The sequence below is a fragment of the Cebus imitator genome, unplaced genomic scaffold (assembly GCF_001604975.1).
Source record: "Cebus imitator isolate Cc_AM_T3 unplaced genomic scaffold, Cebus_imitator-1.0 Scaffold472, whole genome shotgun sequence".
Lineage (NCBI taxonomy): Eukaryota > Metazoa > Chordata > Mammalia > Primates > Cebidae > Cebus > Cebus imitator.
The window spans coordinates 559,344-581,594 of record NW_016107787.1 but is presented as its reverse complement, the minus strand read 5'-3'; the positions used below and the strand labels follow the sequence as shown (position 1 = coordinate 581,594).

At 34.2% G+C, this 22,251-nt stretch overlaps 1 protein-coding gene across 1 annotated transcript in view; it reads right to left on the bottom strand.

The window, feature by feature from the left end:
• Positions 1-2,878: 2,878 nt before the first annotated feature.
• ERO1A (endoplasmic reticulum oxidoreductase 1 alpha) overlaps positions 2,879-22,251 on the bottom strand; it is a 58,904-nt gene continuing 39,531 nt past the window's right edge. Inside the window, exons 10-16 of the mRNA XM_017512400.2 lie at positions 19,984-20,010; positions 19,779-19,871; positions 15,581-15,827; positions 14,763-14,832; positions 8,880-8,966; positions 8,668-8,801; positions 2,879-6,296 (exon numbers count right to left, since the gene is read on the bottom strand). Coding sequence (XP_017367889.1) covers positions 6,236-6,296; positions 8,668-8,801; positions 8,880-8,966; positions 14,763-14,832; positions 15,581-15,827; positions 19,779-19,871; positions 19,984-20,010 — 719 coding nt within the window. The 3' untranslated portion in view covers positions 2,879-6,235. The remainder of the gene's footprint in view (positions 6,297-8,667; positions 8,802-8,879; positions 8,967-14,762; positions 14,833-15,580; positions 15,828-19,778; positions 19,872-19,983; positions 20,011-22,251) is intronic.

Here is a 22,251-nt window from a genome sequence, read left to right as displayed (position 1 = left end):
CACAGAGTTAAGGAATAAAAATATATCATTCTTTATAAAAATCTTCTGAAATGTTAATCATTGAAGACAGTTCTTTTAAGCATAATTTTAAAATGCCGACTGAAATTCAATCATTTTAAACAAATGATAGTAGTAATCCATTAGTTCTGGCCAGCAGTGTTCTTTGGAGAGCCACAATTTCAAGAGGAAAATATGCCAGTGAAAATTGTGTGGCTACTTTGAGTAGAATTGGTCAATTGATTATTTTGTATACAATTGAGATATATGTAGGAGTTTAAACATAACTCTTCAAGAAAGCAATAGTGACTTTTGCATAGGGTGATGTTGGTAGAAACTTCTTGGGACTAAACAAGTTTAGAAATACATTTAAGAATTATTCACAAAATATATAATTCTAAATTAAAACAAATATATTTTCAAAAGCATTTTATTTATCTGAAGCATGATATAGCTGGTCTTACCTAGTAAATCAGGATTGTCCTCAGGTAAATGAAATCATGATACATTATTGCAGTGAAGTCAAGTGCAATATTTTGTGAGACATGTTAATTCCTCCTATGATTTTCACATTTTTATATCTTGTATATGGGAAAAGCCAAATTAAATTGAATTCAAATTAATTCCAGCATTAGACTAAATGAGCAACCTTAAGTAAATGTACGAACTAGGTAAGTATAAAACCACAGGTTAACAATATTGGAATACTTTTTAAATTATATTAAAACTGTCTTAAATGTCCCATCCTGAATCTAAAAAACAAAAAAGAAAATGGTAGGCTAATACAGAATTTTAAAATGCACTTTGTACCAGTGTCTATATAGAAAGTAGATGCTGAATACCTCAAATGCCAAGGGAACAAGCAACATTGGGAAGTTGTCACAACATGCTCAAAGACAACTAACTACAACTGTCTGCCATCTATTTCTTCAGAACTAGAACTAATACAACTATCCTTTGCTGTTTTATACTTTGATTACAATGCTATTTCCTCTTGGTTAAAATGTATTTCAACTTTTTAACAACTGATACAATAACTTCACAAAAGTATAACATTAGATTGAAACCCTAAGGAAAAATTGAAATTGCTAATGCTTTTGATCTTTTGGGAGGCCAGTACACAGACAAATTTATTTATTTATTTATTTTTTGAGACCAATTCTCGCTCTGTCACCCAGGCTGGAGTACAGTGGCATGCTCTCGGCTCACTGCAACCTCTGCCTCCCAGGTTCAAGTGATTCTCCTGCCTCAGCCTCCTGAGTAGCTGGGACTACAAGAACATGTCATCACACCCAGCTAATTTTTGTATTTTTAGTAGAGACAGGATTTCACAACATTGGCCAGGATGGTCTTGATCTCTTGACCTCATGATCTGCCCGTCTGGGCCTCCCAGAGTGCTGGGATTACAGGCATAAGCCACCTCGCTGGGCCAATTTCTCCTTTTTATGATACAAAATGACTTTGTATTCAATCAGAAGCATATACTTATGTTATTTTGAGTTTATAAGTTCTCTCATTGTAACCAAATTATTATAAAATAGTATAAAAAGTTAACCGTGGTATTAACAGTGACAGCAGTACATTTTTATTGCAACTTCAGTTGTTAGATTTCGTCTCAGAATGCTATTTTGAATCTATCTAATCATCTAGAACTGTCTGAAAAGATATGTTGTCTTTATTAATCCTTGGGGTTCAAGATAATAAAGTTTTTCTAGTAAGGCTTCCCTCAGTAATGTTCCTATTTGACCATATTAACAAAGATTACTTTTTTAAAATTTTCAGATAAAATAACTTGGTTCTTCCTGCTGCATAAGTTGATTGTTCCAAATTTAAGATTTGTAAGTTTATTCTTATCACTGACTAGGTACCCAAATTCTTGCATTTGTCTTCTTATACACATCTAACACATCACCAAAGACAAAGATACACTCTGGCCCAATCTTTGCTTAAAAATTCCAAAGCACTAGGAGCACTTTAAGTTTGGTCTCGAAAGGAGTTGTTTATAAAATCAAAGGGCTACCGATTCCCTCTTCATCCTGCACTGAAGCACATAATGACAATATCAAACCTTAATGTTCATTGATTAAAAAGTGACTTTCATTATTAAGTGTGTAATTCTGTAGTGATTAGCAGTATTTGTTTCCATCATTTCACTTGGGTGGCCATTAATTTTTGAAACTTTTACCACTCATTGTAGTTGGTTGTAGTTTTATGAAAAATGTAATTTATAGCTAAAGTGGCTTTTTTATGCATAGCTGCCTTTTTTATTGTTTAACAGTGTTTCTCAGCTATATAATCAGTTCCAAACTGGTTGTAAAAGTATAGCTGTGGCCAATGAATGTATTTATTTGTTGTTTCACTAAATTGTAACAAAACACTACTATTAAAAATAAAAGTGTTTGTGCTTTTCTTTAGAGGTCTGGTTTTCTTCATCTCTCATAATGGACTATATTGAGTTTCTATCATATAAGGGTAAGAACCTAATGCTACCACAAAAAAAAAGAGAAAAAAACATCAGGAGTTACAAATGATAGTTTGCCTTTAGTGAGCTTATAATTACTTACATCTGGATGTCATATCACTTAATGTTATATACCAATTTGATATCAAGTGCTATGGAGTTTAAAATGTCAATACATTATTAGATAGTATATATTTATTCAAACATTAAGCTAAGAAAAATTGTTGTATGAAATAATTTATAACACCTCTCTCCTTCCTCTTAGAATCTTAAACAGGAATCCATTTGTCTACCTTATAATCCTGGAAAGGTATTGATTATTCAAGAAATTCCTCAATGATGCTGACTTTTCCCAGGAAAGAAGTTCCTTTTTATCCAGAAGAGAACCCTTTCATGACCCACCAAAAACCACACCAAATATTGAATGCAATTACAGCTTTATTGACCCCTTCAAGTCTACAAATCCTTGGGACTCTACTGACCCTTGCTTTAAAGTGAAGGGAGTGAAAGTATTTGGAATAAAGGTAGGACCTCTAATATAATAAAGATGTCACTTTAAAAGCAATTTAATCAACAAACATTTATTAAACGTTCATATGCCAAAAACTATGCTATGGAGATGCAAAAAATAAAAAGGTTCCTTTCCCTGCCCTTAATGAGCTCACACTCTAGGAAAGAAGACTTTTGAAAAATAAAACAATACAGTACAATTTAAGTGACATACAGTAGAGGTAGGTTGTAATTACAGTGGTGACACAAAGAGGAAGTTAGATGATTCTCCTTGAGTGGAGCAAGGGAGATTTCACAGAGGAGATGCTTATGTCAGGCCTGCAAGATGCATAGGAATTTTCCAAGTGGGGAAGGATGACTAGCACACTTGAGGCAAAGAGTACAGCATTTACCAAGGCAGGAGGCCTGGCCATATGGGGCTTCTGAAGAACTGTGAGTCTGTTTCACCAGAACATTCAGTGGAGGAAGCACATCGCACATAAGAAGACCTTGTACACCAAACACAGGAGTTTGGCTTTCTCCTGAAGGTTCCTGAAGTCACTGAAGGGTATTAAGCAGGGAGTAACACTGTCAGAGTGCTTCTAGAAAACCTACTCTGGTAACATCGGGTTGCAACAGAGAGGAGACCAGCTAGGTACAGGAGGCAGGTTAGTGTAATACTGTAGGTATTAATAATAGCAATGAAGATGAAAGGTAGCGATGCATCAGAGAGGTGGAGATAAAATCAGAACTTAGACACTAAATGATAGGGGGAAGGAGAGGAGAGGCATTAGCCTAGAAAACTTAGAATATAATGGTTCTAAAATTAGCCAAAGTAAGGAACAGAGGCATTAGAGTAAGTTTTGGAGAGAATAAATGTTTTAAGACACAAAAAGGTATCTGTGGAACCACCAAGTAAAGTGCACCAGGCAGATGGATTGAGTTTGGCTAAAGGATTTAGGAATCACTAAATTGAAATTACCCAAGCGTGAGAAGTGGTGTTATGATTAAGAGAGAATAAATGGAAGTCTGAGGAATAACATTTAAGGAATAAGGCCAAAAGGGGGGTCGGGGGAGTGGTCAGCAGTGAGCAAAATGTTAAGAAATCAAGGGAATCTTTAAAGTAGGGGTTGTCAACAATGTCAAATACAGGGAAAAAAAAGTCAAATAATAGCTCGTGAACTAAACTGTGGATTTAGAATTAAGATTTTAGACTTCACAGGAAGGGGTCGTTAAGAACTACAGCCAAATGGCAGATTTCAGTTAAAGAGCCGGTAGAAGGTGACAAATGGAGGTAAGAATATTCCTTCAAAAACACTGGCTGTTTAAAAAAAAAAAAAAAAAAATGAAGGGAGGCATAAAATGAGAGAGAGGGATACACAAAAAAATGGCCTTTTGAATCCACTACTGTATTTTATAGAGAGTGATTATAGTCTTTTGAGTCTCCAAGAAGACTGACTTAATCAGTGGGTTAATGTCTATCTCTTTCTGCCATAGAGAAAATGAAGTGTCAAAGGAAAATAGGATACATTGTTAAACTTACTTCTGTGATTATTAATTTAAAATATACTGAATACATATACATACATTCATCCAACAAATATTTATTAGATACTAAGTATGTGCTTGGCACTGTACCAGGCCTTAGGGACACAGAGAAGAAAAAGTATACAACAGTGTAAACTGACATTTCTTAACCACTATATAAATAAATCCTGCTCCACTAGTAATGTGACATTTCAACATATTATACCTGATGAGACATATGTAAAGAGGGCACATGATTTTGAGGTATATAGCTTCTTTTTCTCTACAATTACCATGTGATATAAATTCCTAAACACCTTCAAATAGTTTTATAAATGAAGAGCTTCCCCTAATGAAAACCTCCTAAAATTACAGTTCAGTTTTAGGGAGACAATGGAAATGAACTTCGTGTATAAAAAACAAAAATTAAGCCAGGTATGGTGGCATGCACCTGTATTCCCAGCTACCTGGGAGGCTGAGGTGGGAAGATTACTTCAGCCCAGCCCAGGAGTAGCTCAAGTCCAGCCTGGGAAACATAGCAAAACCTTGTCTTTAAAAAAAAAAAAAAAAAAAAAAAATTGGACTACCCTATTACTATACACATCAAGCATAAAACGGGCAACAAAACTCAAAAAGAAGTTTAGAATAGAACTTGAAATTATTCTTCATTCTAAGGCTTATAGTATTGTAGTTCCAGAACTGCGGGAGGTTTTTTTTTCCAAGAAAATTATTTTTAGAAATTATTCAGTATTACCCTGAAGTATTTAGGATTAAAGGGGCAAGATGCCTGTAACTGACTTTCAAATGATTGAAGAAAACCTTGTCTGTCTGTGTGTACAGAAAAAACATGAAAGATAAAGCGCATATGAACAATTAGTGAATCTGGATAAGAGAGCTCTTTGTACTTAATTTTGAAACTTTTTTGTAAATTGAAAATTATATAAAAATAAAAAGTGCTCCCAAAATGTTATTTAATATTAGGGAAAGTATTATGAGAATAAATATACAATCTATTCAACTTTTCACAATGTTTAGAAATCTCCTGTGCCTTTGAGTTGTTATTGTACCTTTCTACACACAAAAACAACTCAATCAAAATAGCAATGTAATTCTAAAAGTGATTTGTTTTATACCAATGTATTTTAAACTTGCCAGATAAAATACAAGACTCCCAGTTAAATCTGAATTTCAAACAGATAATTTTTTAGTATAAGTTATTATGTTCCAGGTATTCCATGTAACATACTTACATTAAAAAACTAGTTGTTTATCTGAAATTCAAATCTAACTGGGCAATCTTTATTTTTATTTGCTAAATCTGGCAACCCTAAATGTATTGAAAAATTCTACGTTGTTAATTTTGGGTCATTCATGAACCTCCTTAGCATTTTCCTATTAAATGCTTATCACATTTACCATAGTTTCGTTTATATTACATCTTATTACACAAAATGGTAGTTTGAGAGACTTAGAACATTCACTTACTTTTATCATATATGAATCTGATAATTCTCCTTTTATTCAATATTAAACTTTAAAATTTGTACCACATTATCGAAGTATTACTTTTACTCACAGTCATATTATACATAGACTTAACACAATTTTTAAAAATTTGTTTACTTAATATAATTCTCCTTTACAAAAGCAACTTTATATAAAATGTTTGGCTTAAGACTGTCATTGCTATTATGCCTTTGAATAAAATTCCACTCTTTGGCCTCCATTATCCAGAAACAGGCACATTTCATCTTGTTTTCTTTAATGAATATTTTGTAACAAGTTCCTGAAGTTTTCTAATTCTTTCACACTTGTAGAAATTCTGTAACCAAAAATATTTCACTCAGAAACCATCTTAGGTAAATTTTCTCTGTAAAAGTTATTCACTTTGCGTTTTAAAACAGAACATTTTTAATTTATTTCAACAAATTTAAGGTGTATAAATGATTTAATGTATTGTAATATATTTTAGTTCTTAATTTGACATGGTAAAACTATTATTGTCCAGAAGTTAGTTATTTTAAAATTATTTAAATATGTAAGTATGCCAGGTGCAATGATTCACTCCTGCAATCCCAGTACTTTCTAAGGCCAAGATGGGAGAACTGCTTGAGGTCTGGAATTTGAGACCAGCCTGGCCAACATAGGGAGACCTGGTTTCTACCCAAAAAATTTAAAAATTAGCCAGGCATGGCTGTGTGCACCTGCAGTCCCAGCTACTTGGGAGCCCGAGGTAGTAGAACTGCTTGAGTCCAGGAGTTCAAGGTTTCAGGGAGCTATGACCATGCCACTGCACTCCAGCCTGGGCAACACAGCCAGATCCTATCTCTAATAAAAATATCCTTTCAAATAAATAAAATAGCCAGGTGCAGTAGCTCATGCCTGTAATCCCAGCACTTTGGGAGGCCAAGGCAAGTAGAGCACTTGAGTCCAGCAATTTGAGACCAGCAAGGGCAATGTGGCAAAACCCCGTCTCTACAAAAAAAAAAAAAAAAATTAGCCAGGCATGGTGGTGTGTGCCTGTATCCCAGCTACTCAGGAGACTAAGGTGAGAGAATCTATTGAGCCTGGGAGGCCAAGGTTGCAGTGAGCTGATCACGTCAGTCAATCAATCAATCAACCAAATACATAAGTATGAGATACATAGATATTAAAACACTTATGTATTTTAAGTATTCATAAGTATATTCACTTACTATTAAAGTATGAGTATTTGGCATAAAATATGTAAGTATACAAATGTAATATTTAGGTATAAGTATTCATAAATATATTAATATTCTTACTATTAAAGTATGTAAGTATAAAGTATATAAACACAGAAATATAACTATATATATTTTTAAATGCCTAAGTATATGAATACTTAAAATACACAATATTTAGTAAATTTAGAAAGAATCAAAGCTATTGGCTTATAAAGAATAAAAATATTAAATGTGTGACCACATTGCTTTCACTCTTTTTGTAAATTTTGTTCCTTAAGTGTACTTAGCTTTGCTCTCTATCATGAAAAGACAGTAATCAATGAAATATTAACTATTAAGCCCCTGGATGCTAGAGAAACAATTTTGAAAGTCAATTATTTCAAGCCCAAAATTGTAGTGTTTTTTTTAAATGAGGAAATGTAGTCCTTTAAAAAATGTTAATTTTTATAAATCGCAGCATTTTCTTGCATGATAGGGCATACGGAATGCATCTATACTTAAATATTTTAATGTAAATTCCTTATTTCATGCTTTTCTTTAATCATTTTTATGGGAAATAATTATTTTTAAAAGAGTTATTAACCTTTTTATACAATGGTGAATTAACAGAGATTTACATGTACACCTATATTAAACATGATTTTTCTAGCACCATCACAAAAATTGGATAGCAAAAAAAAAAACTGCTTTTAAACAATTTTTTTTTAATGTACAAATTCCATAAGATGAATACTGAAATACAGCATGCTCCACCACACCTGGCTAACTTTTGTATTTTTAGTAGAGCTGGCCAGGCTGGTCTCGAACTCTTGGCCTCAAGTGATACACCTGTCTCAGCCTCCCAAAGTGCTAGGATTACAGGCATGAGCCACCATGTCCAGCCCTAATTATGATCATAAAAGTCAACAGATGAAAATAAAGAACATCATGTACTAATTGTATTTGTAATTTCATATATCCTGTATATGTTATTTCATATATCATGTACTAATTGTATAAGTTATTTCATAATATCCTGTAATTCTGTAATGAAATGGTTTCTTCAGAAAGAATATTCCTGGCTGGGCATGGTGGCTCATGCCTGTAATCCAGCACTTTGGGAGGTCGAGGCCAGCAGATCACCTGAGGTCAGGAGTTCAAGACCAGCCTGGCCAACATGGTGAAACCCTATCTCTACTAAAAATAAAAAATAAAAAAATTAGCCAGGCATGGTGTAATGCACCTGTAATCCCAGCTACCTGGGAGGCTGAGGTGGGAGAATTGCTTGAACCCAGAAGGTAGAGGTTGCAGTACACTGAGATCACACCACTGCACTGCAGCCTGGGCTACAGAGCAAGACTCTGTCTCAAAAAATAATTAATTAATTAATTAATTAATTAAAATAAAATGAAAAAGATATTCCTTACCCAGGTTTTTTCTGAGAGCATATATGTTGCTTTAGACTTACTTGGCTAGCAGAAGCAATTTCAGAACATTCAAACTAACCTTCCAAATGCATTGAATAATGATACTATTTCTTGTCTGGTTAGATGGAATTCATAACTGGGTCCACTTTCTGGCATATTTGCTATCAATTTCTCGGAAAACAAGATCTTCAGAGCAGTGCCCAAACCCTGAGTCTATAACAAATAAGAAAAAATTAGAAAATTATTCATGCAAAGGGTAAATGAGAAATAGGAATGGCTAGATTTGCTTACCTGAAGCTTTCCCCACAGACGACACTTAAAACAACCAACACAATCCATGATTCTTGAAATATTTCTAAAATGCAGTCGAAAGTCCTCCTGAAAACAATGTAACAAAATTTTATTAAGATGTAATATACAGTCAATTAATATTTTCTGAGTGCCTTCTATGTGCCTAACACTGTACAAGGTACTATGGGGTACCAAAAAGGAGAACATTCATTGATTCTACAAACCAGCATCATTACATATACAATCTCATTTAATCTTCACCACAAATAAAAGTAGATCTTATTATAATCTGCACCTAATGAATGTAAAAAAAAAAATAATAAAGATTCAGAGTTTTTAGGTAACTTGCCTAAATTCCCACATCTAGTAAACAAAAAACTTAGAACCCAGCCCCGCCTGACTCCAAAACTAAACTATCTGCAAAAATATACAAAAATAACTTTGTCAAGGTGTCCACTGTAGGTGATTAACTATATGTCAACAGGTGGAGAAAGGAGGGTGAGGCAGGGTTAGAGGGCATCATTTACCAGAAGGAATGGAGGAAGGGAATGAGGGAAGAAGGCAGAAATGGAAAGGAAAAAAAAATCCTTTGGTTTCTTAATAGTTCAACTACAGCCCTTCTTCCTGGTATGAATATGGTAAAACAAACATATCTTCTTTTGTTAATATTAATATTACTATTAACATGCAAAAATATACAAAATATAGTGAACGCCATGTATCCATTACCAAGTTTTAGAAAAAAACGTCAGAAGTACCATTGAAGGCCCTCAAATTATCTCTCAAGTACCATATCCCACCCTCTACCGCTATACTAAATTTGGCATTTACTGTTCCCTTTTTGTTTTTATGCTTTTAATACATATGTATACATCCATGAACCTTAGAATACTGTATCATTTATAATAGGGTGACATGCATCTAGCTGATCTAAATGTGGTATATATCCTTAAAGAATATGGAAAAAAGGGAAGCCAAGAATACATCCTTCTTTTACTCCAGTGGAAATTACCAACTGATCCTCCAAATGACTCCTGTCCTGGACAAAGAGGAGAATCCCACACTTACAGTATTCTTAGCAGGAAATTTGACATACATCTCAGATAGAAAATCCATTATATAAATTGGCCTATAATTTAGGGAACACATAGTATTTTTCTTTTTTTTTTTTTTTTTTGAGATGGAGTCTTGCTCTGTTGCCCAGGCTGGTTCAAGCAATTCTCTGCCTCAGCCTCCCGAGTAGCTGGGATTACAGGCATCTGCCACCATGTCTGGCTAATTTTTGTATTTTTAGTAGAGACAGGTTTCACCATCTTGGCAAGGGCTAGTCTTGAACACTGACCTCGTGATCCACCCACCTTGGCCTCCCAAATTGCTGGGATGACAGTCATGAACCACTGTGCCGGCCTGTATTTTTCTTTTTTTAAAGTGATAAACCACACAGTGGGCTCAACCAGATGAGGACAGGACCACAAATCTAAAGTAGGAATAAATCAATGACTGGAACCCACTATTCAAAGCAAACCTCAATTTGTTCTGAAGACAGACTTTTCCAAGATGTTTTATTCAGCTTGTAACTTTCAAACAGCTGTAATATGTAAAAGAATTTTAATAGGATCCCAGATGTAATATCCTTATTAATTAAGACAAAGCCCAAATTGTTCACTATTATCATATCTTAATAATAATCTCTATCTTGGTTTCAGTACCTGTTCAGTAAGAAGTACTAATTTTTTTATTTTTATGACCACATGACATCCAAGCAAGAGGTACTAATTTTAAACCTACTTAAAAAAAAACTAACCAATAATACTACTCTACAAAGATTCTGTGATTTGATTTTAGGTTTCCTTTAAACTACAGCTTTGACCAAAACTTACAGAAAAATAATACTTTTAACAATAGTAACAGAGTAATAAAGTTACTCTAAAAAACAAGTTCCCATCCTATGAGCTGTTGACTTCTAGAAGGCTTAGGAATTAGGATCTACAAAATCCACATGGAGACAAGACTGCATACAGACAGAATAACAGCTCTCATGTATGTACTACAAATTTCCAAACAGGTAGAAATGCTATGATCAATAAAACACAACTTTTACTTTAAAAGTGTTACTAAATGCATGATGGCTTTTTGGCAATTGTATTTTCAAAATCAATAGATACTAAAAATACTCTGTCATGAGAAGAGGCCTTGAAAGTTTCTGAGTATAAGAGACTCTCATACCTGTGAGAGTTGGAAGCCTCTGTTCTAAAACAGTGTGCTTGCTTTTGTAGACACTGTCTAATTTCAATGTTTGATTCTACGTTAATTCAAATACTTGAATGTGACAGCTCTTGAGTAAGTCTTTGTATGACATACAGAGAACAGGCATAGCTGCTTACAATAGCCAAATTAACATTGTAAGATTAAAACCAAGCACATCAAAGAGCATGCATCTTCTGAGGTGAACCTAATATGCGAGGGCCAAATTAATAGGCTAGAAATTTACTAGATCAAATTAGTAAAAATTAGTAAGGATTTTATGGGAGAAAATCCTTGTGACTTCCACAAATAACAGTCATGTACAATAACCTGAGTATGTCCCCTAATTATCTTAGATTAGAAAAATTTATGGTCCTTAAAATAACCAGAACCTAAATCACTTACAGATTTTCCTGGTTTAGACATACAGTTTTAAGTCATTACTTTAAATTACAGCCAGTCAACAGAACGAATGATCAAACATGCTGTGATTTATATTCACTGAAACCAACTGACCAATTCTCGCCCAAATTCTCGCCCAAGTCTTCAAATGAGATCCTATTCTATTTGAATTGAATGCTGAATAACTCTCCTTCATGCAAGTCCTCTATTTCTAACCATACATTGATAGGGTATTAAGGAAGCAAGATGAAATTTTAAAAATTGATTTATGACTGTTCAAATCCACATTTACCAGAAACTACTTTTTAAAAAAGTAAAATCTCTGATATTAGCATGTTTTGTTTTTTACATCTTTCCTGTAAAAGATTCAGACATGGTGAAACCCCGTCTCTACTAAAAATACAAAAAATTAGCTGGGCATGGTGGCGTGTGCCTGTAATCCCAGTGACTGAGGAGGCTGGGGCAGGAGAATTGCCTGAACCCGGGAGGCGGAGGTTGCGGTGAGCCGAGATCGCACCATTGCACTCCAGCCTGGGTAACAAGAGCGAAACTCCGTCTCAAAAAAAAAAAAAAAAGATTCAGAAAAATTCTATGTTACATAAAGACTCTCCACCTAGACTTCACACAACATTAAAGGTGAGTGTTTCTGAGTTTTGATCAAATTAAAACACTGAGAAATATTTCTAATCTGCATGATTTAAAAAGAGCTGATGCCAGAACACTTTCCAATAAAGCAGCAAGTAAACTTTAAAAAAAAGGAACGTATTGAAAATAGTAGGAAAAAAGAAGTCTTATTACAGCATCTTCCCCCTCACTTTCTAGTTCCTGGAAGCTGTTTAGGCAGATTATATAAGCACTGAGGTATGTATTTGTAGCAAGAATGCTTCAAGTAGGAGGTAGATGGGAAGTCAAGAATAACTATTATCTAACAGCAAAAAAACTGAGTGCAAAAAATCAGGTTCTTTCATTACAGAAAGAAAGTAAGATGCAGAGGAAGATTTCTGTAAATATTTTGATGAAATCAGGCTGGGTGTGGTGGTGCCTCACACCTGTACTCCCAGCACTCTGGGAGGCTAAGACAGGAGGATCACTTGAGGCCAAGAGTTCAAAACGAGCCTGGGCAACACAGTGAGACCCACCCTCCCCTGACTCAACAAAAAATTTTAAAAGTTAGCAGGGCATGGTGGTGCTAGCCAGTAGTTCTAGCTACTCAGGAGGCTGAGGTGGAAAGATGGCTTGAACCCAGGAGTTACAGGCTGCAGTGAGCTATGATCGTGCCTCTGCACTTCAATAAGACCTTATCTCCTAAAAAGATAAAAATACATACACATATATATATAATATATGTATGAAATCAGACATAGATATATAGAAATCTCTCTATATATGTGTCTATATCTATCATAGCTAGTATCTTTATTAAGACAAAGTCCAAATTATTAATGTTAATTGTTACCATATCTTAACAATATTCTCTATCTTGTGTTTCAGTACCTATTCAGTAAGAGGTACTTTTATTTATTTTTACTACTTTTTTATGACCAGATAACATCCAAGCAAGAGGTACTAATTTTAAACCTATGTTTAAAAAAAAAAAAAAAGTACCCAATATCACTCTACAAAGATTCTGTGATATACATATATGATTTCATGTGTGTGTGTGTATGTGTATTTATATGTAGTTCTGAGGGCCACCCGCCTTTACTTACCAGAGTAATATAATTTTACTTGACCCCCTCTGGAAATCCCTTGAGGGTGGAAGTTTTCTTTCCTTTTAATGACAAACTATCATGCTCTGCATAGTGTGTAATAAATCTTTCTGGTAATGTTTGATATTTCTAGTATGAGGCAAATGCATACTCAGAGATGGTCTTGCCTGAGGGTAGACCCTATTAAGAGGCAAGGAAATGACCAGACCCCATTCTGTGGGGTTTTGAATCTGCTCTTTCCCCTACTGCACACTGATATTCACAACTGTCATTAATTCCCAGTGAATAAGACGAATGGCAGGGGGTGCAATGGCCCACACCTGTAATCCTAAAACTTTGGAAGGCTGAGGTGGGAGGACCACTTGATCCCAGGAGTTCAAGACCAGCCTGAGAAGCATAGCAAGACCCTGTCTCTACTTAAAAAAAAAAAAAAAAATTAGCCAGGCATGGTGGTACAGGCCTGTGGTCCCAGCTACTCAGAAAGCTGAAGCGGGAAGATTGCTTGAGCACAGAATGTCAAGGTAGCAGTGAGCCATGATCGTATCACTGCACTCCAGCCTAGGTGACAGAGTCAGATCCCATCTCAGTAACAATAAAAAAAGATGAATGACAAACCATCACAATGTACCTTCTCCCACTAACGAGAATCTTTTAATTTAACGAATATCATCTTCAGAATTTTCTTCAGCAAAAGATAAGAATATTACGCTACTCATGCATTGGATCTATTCCCTTTATTACCTCTATTTATTACATGAGATCATCAATGTGAAAGGCATCTATAAAGTGTAGCAATATACAGATAGCAGCTGTTACTTTGAATATAATGCAAAATAGACCTTAAGTGGCACCTGCCTTTCAACTTGATTTTTTTTTTTTGAGGAAAAGAAAGATTATGACTCTGATTTTTCCTATAATTTCAAGATGTATATCAAGATTTACTGTTAGGTATAAATACATTTATTTTTTAATTAACAAAAACTGCATACGTTTATGGATACAAATGTGATTTTTAATGTTTAAGTGTACAATGTGAAGTGATTAAATCAGACTAATTAACAAATCCATCACCTCACATACTTAATCATTTTTTATATAGTGGAAACCTTTAAATCTACACTTTCAGCAATTTTGCAATATACAATGCATTATTACCATAGTTACCATTATATGCAGTAAATCACTAAATCTTATTCTCCTTAACTGAAACTTTGTACCCGAGGATGAACATCCCCTTTTTCCCCATCCACCCTCCACTCCCAGCCTGCGGTAATCATCATTCTACTCTCTACTTCTTTTTTTTGTTAATTAGAGACAGGGTTTCACACAATGTTGCCCAAGCTGGTCTTGAACTCCTGGGCTTAAGCAATCCTCCCACCTCTGCCTCCCAAAGTGCTGGGATTAGAGGCCTGAGCCACCGCCCCTACTCTACTCTCTACTTCTATGAGTACTATATATATGGGTTTTTATTCATATCTGCATAAATGTTAATCAGTCTGTATCTAACAATTAAGTATAAAATAATTACCTTTAGTTTGTGTGCTTCTTTTTTATCCCCAGCAAAAAATGAATTTTCATCAAAATGCAAAGGAAATGACCTGCATTTTAAAACAGAGAATATTCATTTTCATGTGTTATAAATATTAAAAGTCCTGCTAATACAACATTTTACTGATCATGATAAATAAAGAGGAAAAAACATAGTAAAACCAACACTCTGATGTCCCAAAACAAATTCTTATCCTTAAACCTCAAATCTAGATTCTAATTGTATAAGACAGAAATTTGACCCCAGGTCCAATTTATTCAGATAAACATGAAAATAATAGAAGTATTAAATAATGAAAGAATGGCTCTTAAAACTAAAAATGTGTGCCTTTCAGTACCCAAGTCAAAATAAAAACAAAAGCAAAATTCAATTCGAAAAGACCTACAAGCAAAATTAACTTTTAATTATGTTCTAAATAGTTTTCCTTTCTCTAAATGAATATTTTAAAAATTGAGGCAGAGCACAGTAGCCTGTACCTATAATCCCAGGACGGACTTTGAGAGGCCAAGGTAGGTGGATCACTTGAGCCCAGGAGTTCGAGACAATCCTAGGCAACATGGCAAAACCCCATCTCTACAAAAAACACAAAAATTAGCCTGGTATAATGGTTTGCACAGATAGTCCCAGCTACTTGGGCTGACATGGGAAGACTGCTTGAGCCCAGGAGAACAAGGCTGCAGTGGGCCATGATCCTGCCACTGCACTCCAGCCTGGACATCTCAAAAAAAAAAAAACCCTTATCTTGTACATTCCTTGTCACTTTTCTATTAATGTATAAATTCTAATATATAATTTACTTGATTTCATGAAGTATTTCCAGAAGTAACATTTTGTTTTCCTCATCCTGAATTTTATTTCCAGTAAAGAGCTGAAAATCTGGGCGCTCGAAGAATGGTAACACTTTGGATAAAGCCCTTAGTTCTATTAAGTAGAGAAAGTACAAGTTCTTAAGTCTTCTTGGACCTTCTCCTTCAGTCAAAATTCCATCAAATCGCTGTTGAAATTCTGTAACGTTGTGTCCCCATTTCTTTTCTAACCAGGTCTCTAAGAAGGAAGAAGAATTAAGTATTAAAAACTGAATTTGATAATTAAGTAATTTTTACTTTAATTATATTAGGTTATTCATGCCTGTAGAAGTTAATTTCATTTTGCATTTTAAATTATATAATAATAACCACCAAGAAAATGCTTTTGCACAATTTAGCCTTTAATAGTTTTATATTAATATTTTATTTTCTAGAACCCATCCTTAAAATGAATTCAATGTTTTACCAAGAAAGCAAGTCTTACTAATAATAAAAATAATTCTTACTTTTTGCAGGTACATAGTATCTATTTATGCCACATATCGCATATTTTGATACAGACATATAATTTATGTATTAATCACATCAGGAAAAATGAAGTCTTCATCACCTCTAGCATTTATCTTTTGTATTACTAACCAATTCTACACTTTTAGTTACTTTAAGATGTACAATTAAGTTGCTGTTGACTACAGGGTTGTTTTTATGGGTATAATAAAAATTATTTACAAGTATAAATAAAATCCTGAGTCTTAAAACTCTGAGTTCTGCTTTAAAATTAAAAAAAAAAAATGTTATGTATTTTTCTTTGAACATGTTGTCTCTCTGCCTGCAAACACAGAATTTTAGTTTCGATTTACATACAGTTAGCTATGCACATACATTATTCTAAAAATAAAGCTCAGGTGCAAGAAAATTATACAGCAAGTGTGTTTGTGTGAGTATCAGTTTGTACCTATTTTCAGAAGAATAGAGCAATATTGGGACAAAGGAAATATTTTAATAAGGTGACTAATTTACTAGAAAACTGAAAACCTCAAAAATGCTGAAAGCAGATCTATACTCTGCTTTTGATTGCATTCATTACTGTAAAATCTTCTGCCCTATGATTCAGAATCTCCCCATGAAAATTTTCTGTTTTTCCTTGTTTGGTACTCATGCTAGACCTATAATTTTCTTGTCTCTTATAATTTTTTCTTTTATAGTTTATGAGGTATTCATTATGTGAGCTGGTCATGACTAATAAGAATGATTTTTATAAAATTTACTAGTGTACACAAAACAATTTTTAGATATATTTCCAAAATTGTGTATTATATTTTATTTAACTAGGACATTCCATTTGTTCTTTTAATTGGAGAATTTTACATAAACCTTTTCTTTTTTTTACTTATTTTGTTCTCATTATAATTGACATAAGTAAATTTATATATTTATCGAGCCAATTTGTTCAGGTAAGAACTAGGGATGCCTCATAAGTCATGGGGATGTTTTTTATATATAAATGTGGCAAACAAACATGACACTGCTTGCTGTGTAGCAGATGCTCCATAATAAGCCATAAATATTCCTGCTAGAGTTAGTTTGTAAGTTCAAGTCAGAGGTGGAAAATATTAATAGTGAAGAAGTAAGATTAATTCTTCATGTGGAGATAACATTTTTCCATGCTGCACAGCTAAATCTTGCTGAATTTGAAGAGAAATTCTGTTTATTTCCTAATTATCCTTAGTTTTTGTTTGTCTTATTATGTGTCTTCTAACTGTATTCATCACAACCCTTCTTCTTTTCCTATGTGATGGCTACAGTTTTCTCACTGGTATCTTCATGCCATGTCATTTTACGTGGTACTTTGTAGGTTTTGATGAGAAAGCTGGTATTTCTAATGCACTCAAAATTTGATTTTAATTAGAGACTTATCAATCTAACTTTCAGATCAGTTAATTAAGAAAATGGCATACACTTTCCACAGGTGAGAGGACTAAATAACTTAGCATTGTTTTTCTCTGTTTGTAAAAGAAAAATTTTATTAAATTCTTACACAAAGTGTGACACATATAAAATTGGCTAGAAAATACATCTCAGAAATTAAATTATTAGGAGAGTTAATGGAAAGTGAAGAATTTTAAACTTAATGTTCCATGATACACTTATAGCACAACATATGTTTCCATGTGGAATCTTTTAAGTGAAAATGTTAAAGGTTGCAAAATAATAAAATGATCTCTGTCGAAGTGAAATTTGGAATAATATTTTTTTTGCATATTGATAATACAACTCTGAGGAATTTCTCACTCTTATTTTATATGATTTTTTTTAATGGGTGAAGGTCAACCTACAGTGTATATTCTTAGGCACCTAACTGTAGTCAACTTCTTGGTCATTTTCTCTGGAAAAATTTTGGAGATCATTGCAACTTTTAGATTAAACCATTTTCTGTTATTTTTTTATGCAAACTTGTTTATTGTGTTCACAGAGTGGGCAGTCATAAGGCCGTAAGCTACACCTGCCCTTTTATTGTCATTCATACTACTACCATCTGTAATAAATAAATCTGTATTTATTTTGTAAAACATAATGTTTGGAAGTATACATATATTGTCAAATACTTAATTCTAGGTAATTACCTTACATATAATGTTGTGGCAAGAGCACGTGACACTGTCAGCATTTTTCAAAACTACAAATACATTATTTTGATCTACAGTCACTATGCTGCACAAAAAAATCTCCTGAACTTATTCTGTTAATTATAATTATGTATTTTTTGATCAACATCTTTTCAAACCTTCCTTTCTCCTAAATATCTTGGGGTCTGGTGCTCACGACTTCACTCTATTTCAATAAGATTAAGTGTTTTAGAATGCCTTTGTAAGTGAAATCATGAAATAATCATCTTTGTGCCTGGCTCATTTCAAAAAATACACTGCCCTCTAGGTTAATTCATGTAATGGAAAATAATAAAATTTCCTTTTTTAAAGATGAAAAAAAATAAAAATAAAACTTCTGAATATAAACATATTCATGAAACTAGAATACACAATTTGAAATGACAATCTAAAATTACTAATGAGTTTAGGCCAGGCACAGTGGCTCACGCCTGTAATCCTAGCACTTTGGTAGGCTGAGGCCAAACCTCATCTCTACAAAAAATACAAAAAAAAATTAGCTGGGCATGGTGGCATGCTTCTGTAGTCATAAGGTAGGAGGTAGGACTTGGCTCAGGAGGTGGGACTCAGGACACTGGACCAAATTGAAAACTAGCTAAAACAGGGAGGGGGTGGAAGAAGCTTTCCATAAAGCACACCCACCAGTGTGCCATGTCAGTTTCTCATTCCCATGGCAACATGCATTAGTTACCACCCCTTTCCATAGCAATGACCCAGAAGTTACTACCCTTTTTCTAGAAATTTCTCCATAATCTGCCTCATAATTTGCATATAATAAAGAGGAGACTATAAATATGACTGCAGAACTGCCTATGAGCTGCTGCTCTGGGCAAACTGCCTATAGGGCAGCTCTGCTCCATGAGGGGCAGTATCTCTGCTGCTGCTGCACCCTGCTGCCACCAGCCGGCCTTCAAACATTTTCCTGGGCAAAGCCAAGAACCCTCCCAGGCTAAGTTTGGCCACTGCATGCTAGACTGGGCAACAGACTCTGTCTCAATCAATCAAGCAATCAATCAATAAATAAAATGGAAGTTTCTATATTTTGTTTCCCAAGAGTTGTAATATTTTAATTCCAGAAGAAATATGGTACTGATGAAAATCAACCACAGTCTCATGTTCAATAGTATTAAAGCATAAACAGCAGCAGGAAAAGCTTTTACCTATTTAAACTCCAGGCCTGATACTGACCCACAAATGAAAAGGTTTTGACACAATAATGCTTATCAAACAGCAAACTGTGCTGTTAGGAGCCATTTAAATTTCCACAAGAAAACAAAAGAATATTTCCAAAGTGATATGTACAATTCTGAGCAACTTCTTAAAGTGAAGAGAGCTAAGAATATGTTGAACTGTTCAACTGTATCTACAGTTCCCACCTTTCTGATTAGTACCATTTAAGAGTGAATTTTTACTGCCTAATATTCAATCAGGTCAATCTTTTCCCATTCGGGTCAATGCCAGGAAAATTTTAAGGATATCTAAAATTAAGAGTGGTAAAGTGAATGAAAGCAAATGTCACATACCTTGTAAAAGATACCTTGCACTCAAATGCACATTAATGCTTGCATGTAGGCCAGATATAAGTCTGTAGAATGCTCTTTTTTCTACACAGAGGCCTAAGAAAAAGCAGAGACTTAGAAATAAAATTTCATATGTGAATCTTGCAGACATAAAATTAATCTCAAGAGAAAAAAAATCATTGAAATGTATTTTAAAGTTTCTAATTACCTTCTAGCCAACTGTAAAAAGTGTTCTCTGAAATCAAAAGAAAAATAACTCATAAGATTAGAAAAATGCCAAAATACAAGTTTTTCAAAAGTTTTAAACCATTATAGCAAATTTGTGGCAAACAGCAATTGAAAGATTGTTTAACCTAACAGTCCAAGTCTTAAATGCAATTTCTCAAAAGGAAGAAGAAAAGTTTGTGGTATGGATTCAGTTAAGTACCAGTCTGCTACTTAGTCTTTAAAAAGCTTTAGCATTGCCTTAGGTAGACCCAGTCTCATAACTTTCTGGTTAAAGTGTTTTACATGAGGTCAAAATACAGAATTAAAATAGTACATCAATCAAGAATGAAAAAATGTGGCTGGGCACAGTGGCTCACGCCTATAATCCCAGCACTTTGGGAGGCTGAGGTGAGTGGATCACGAGGTCAGGAGATAAAGACTATCCTAGCCAACATGGTGAAATCGTGTCTCTACTAAAATTACAAAAAAATTAGCTGGGCATGGTGGTGCATGCCTGTAGTCCCAGCTACTCAGGAGGCAGACGCAGGAGAATGGCTTGAATCCTCGAGGCAGAGGTTGCAGTGAGAGAGATCAGGCCACTGCACTCCAGCCTGGAGACAGAGCGAAACTTCGTCTCAAAAAAAAAAAAAAAAGAATGGGAAAACACTTAGCCTTGACAACAACTGATGCTATGAAAATTAAGGATTCACTACATGCTTTTTAAATTAGAAAAAAATTAATATAGTATCGGAGGGGTACTATAAGTATTTAGCTAATATTACATGCCATTCACTATTTCAAAAGAGCAATTCAGAGAAAAACCAAGTATCACTTATATTCTTATGACCTAATAAGATCATTGTCGATATATTTAATGCCTAGTAATTCTACAAATATGATAATGGTGAAATTAACATGACAGAATGCTAACTAACTGGTTAACATGGTCAAATAACATCCAACTGTGAAAACAACAAGAATGCAGAACATAGCCAATACATAAAAATGTCTACTTGAAATATTATAGAAAAGGCATAAAAAATTATTATAACTCTGTAAAGATTCAGGTATGCATTTGCTACAGAGATGATAAACACTGTACAGTGTGTTTTGCTAAAGTTGCTTATAGTAATGTTAAAAATGAACCAAACAAGCATAAAAGTAATGGAAGGAACGGCAGAGGGACAAAACAATAAATTGGACCACATAAAAACTCAAAACATCTATTTGTCAGAACACTTCATAAACAAAAGCAAAATACAAACCACAAACAGGGTAAAATGTGTGGTGTAAATACAACAAAGGGATAAGATCCTAAACATATAAAAAGCTCATAAACTAAATAAAACTGCTAAAATGCCCACTTGAAAAGAGGCAAATAATATGAATTTTAAAATTCACAAAGGAAAAACTACAAATGATAACAGACAAAAATTGTTGGGCAGGCGCAGTGGTGCGAGCCTGTGATCTCAGTACTTTGGGAGCCAAGGCAGGCGGATCACGAGGTCAAGAGATCGAGACCATCTTGGCCAACGTGGTGACACCCCATCTCTACTAAAAATACAAAACTTAGCCAGGCATAGTGGTGCATGCCTGTAGTCCAAGCTACTTGGGAGGCTGAGGCAGGAGAACTGCTTGAACCCATGAGGCAGAGGTTGCAGTGAGCCAAAATCATACCACTGCACTCCAGCCTGGGTGACAGAGTGAGACACCACATCAAAAGAAAAAAAAAAAAAAATTGTTTGGGCTTATGGGCAATAAAAAATGCAAATGAAAACAAAAGATATATGACTATTACCTACCTAATAAGATAAAAATATGATAATCTTTAATGCTGACAAGTGTTAAACTATTTATATATGTAAAACATAAATATCAAAATGTTAGCAGAGAAGCATATCTGGTAGTAACAAAGGGTATGCTTCCTGGAGTCAAACTGCCTGATTTAAATCTTAACCCTGCTACTTACAAATCATATAATTTTAGTCAAGTTGCTGAACCTCTCTCCATCTATAAAATGGAGACAGGAATAATACTCCCTAGAATTGTTGAAAAATTAAATGAAATCCTATTTGTAAATTGCTTAGAAGAGTGGCACAGAGTTATTAATTATCTGGGGATGGTGGGATTACAAGGGATTTATTTCCTTATGAAAAATTTTAGGGTTCTTTTTTTCAAGATTTTGATCATGAATTAGGGAGTTGGGGATAATACTGGACCTAGGCTTCCAGTGAAATTTTCAGTTCAGAGTATGTGTGTGTGTGTGTGT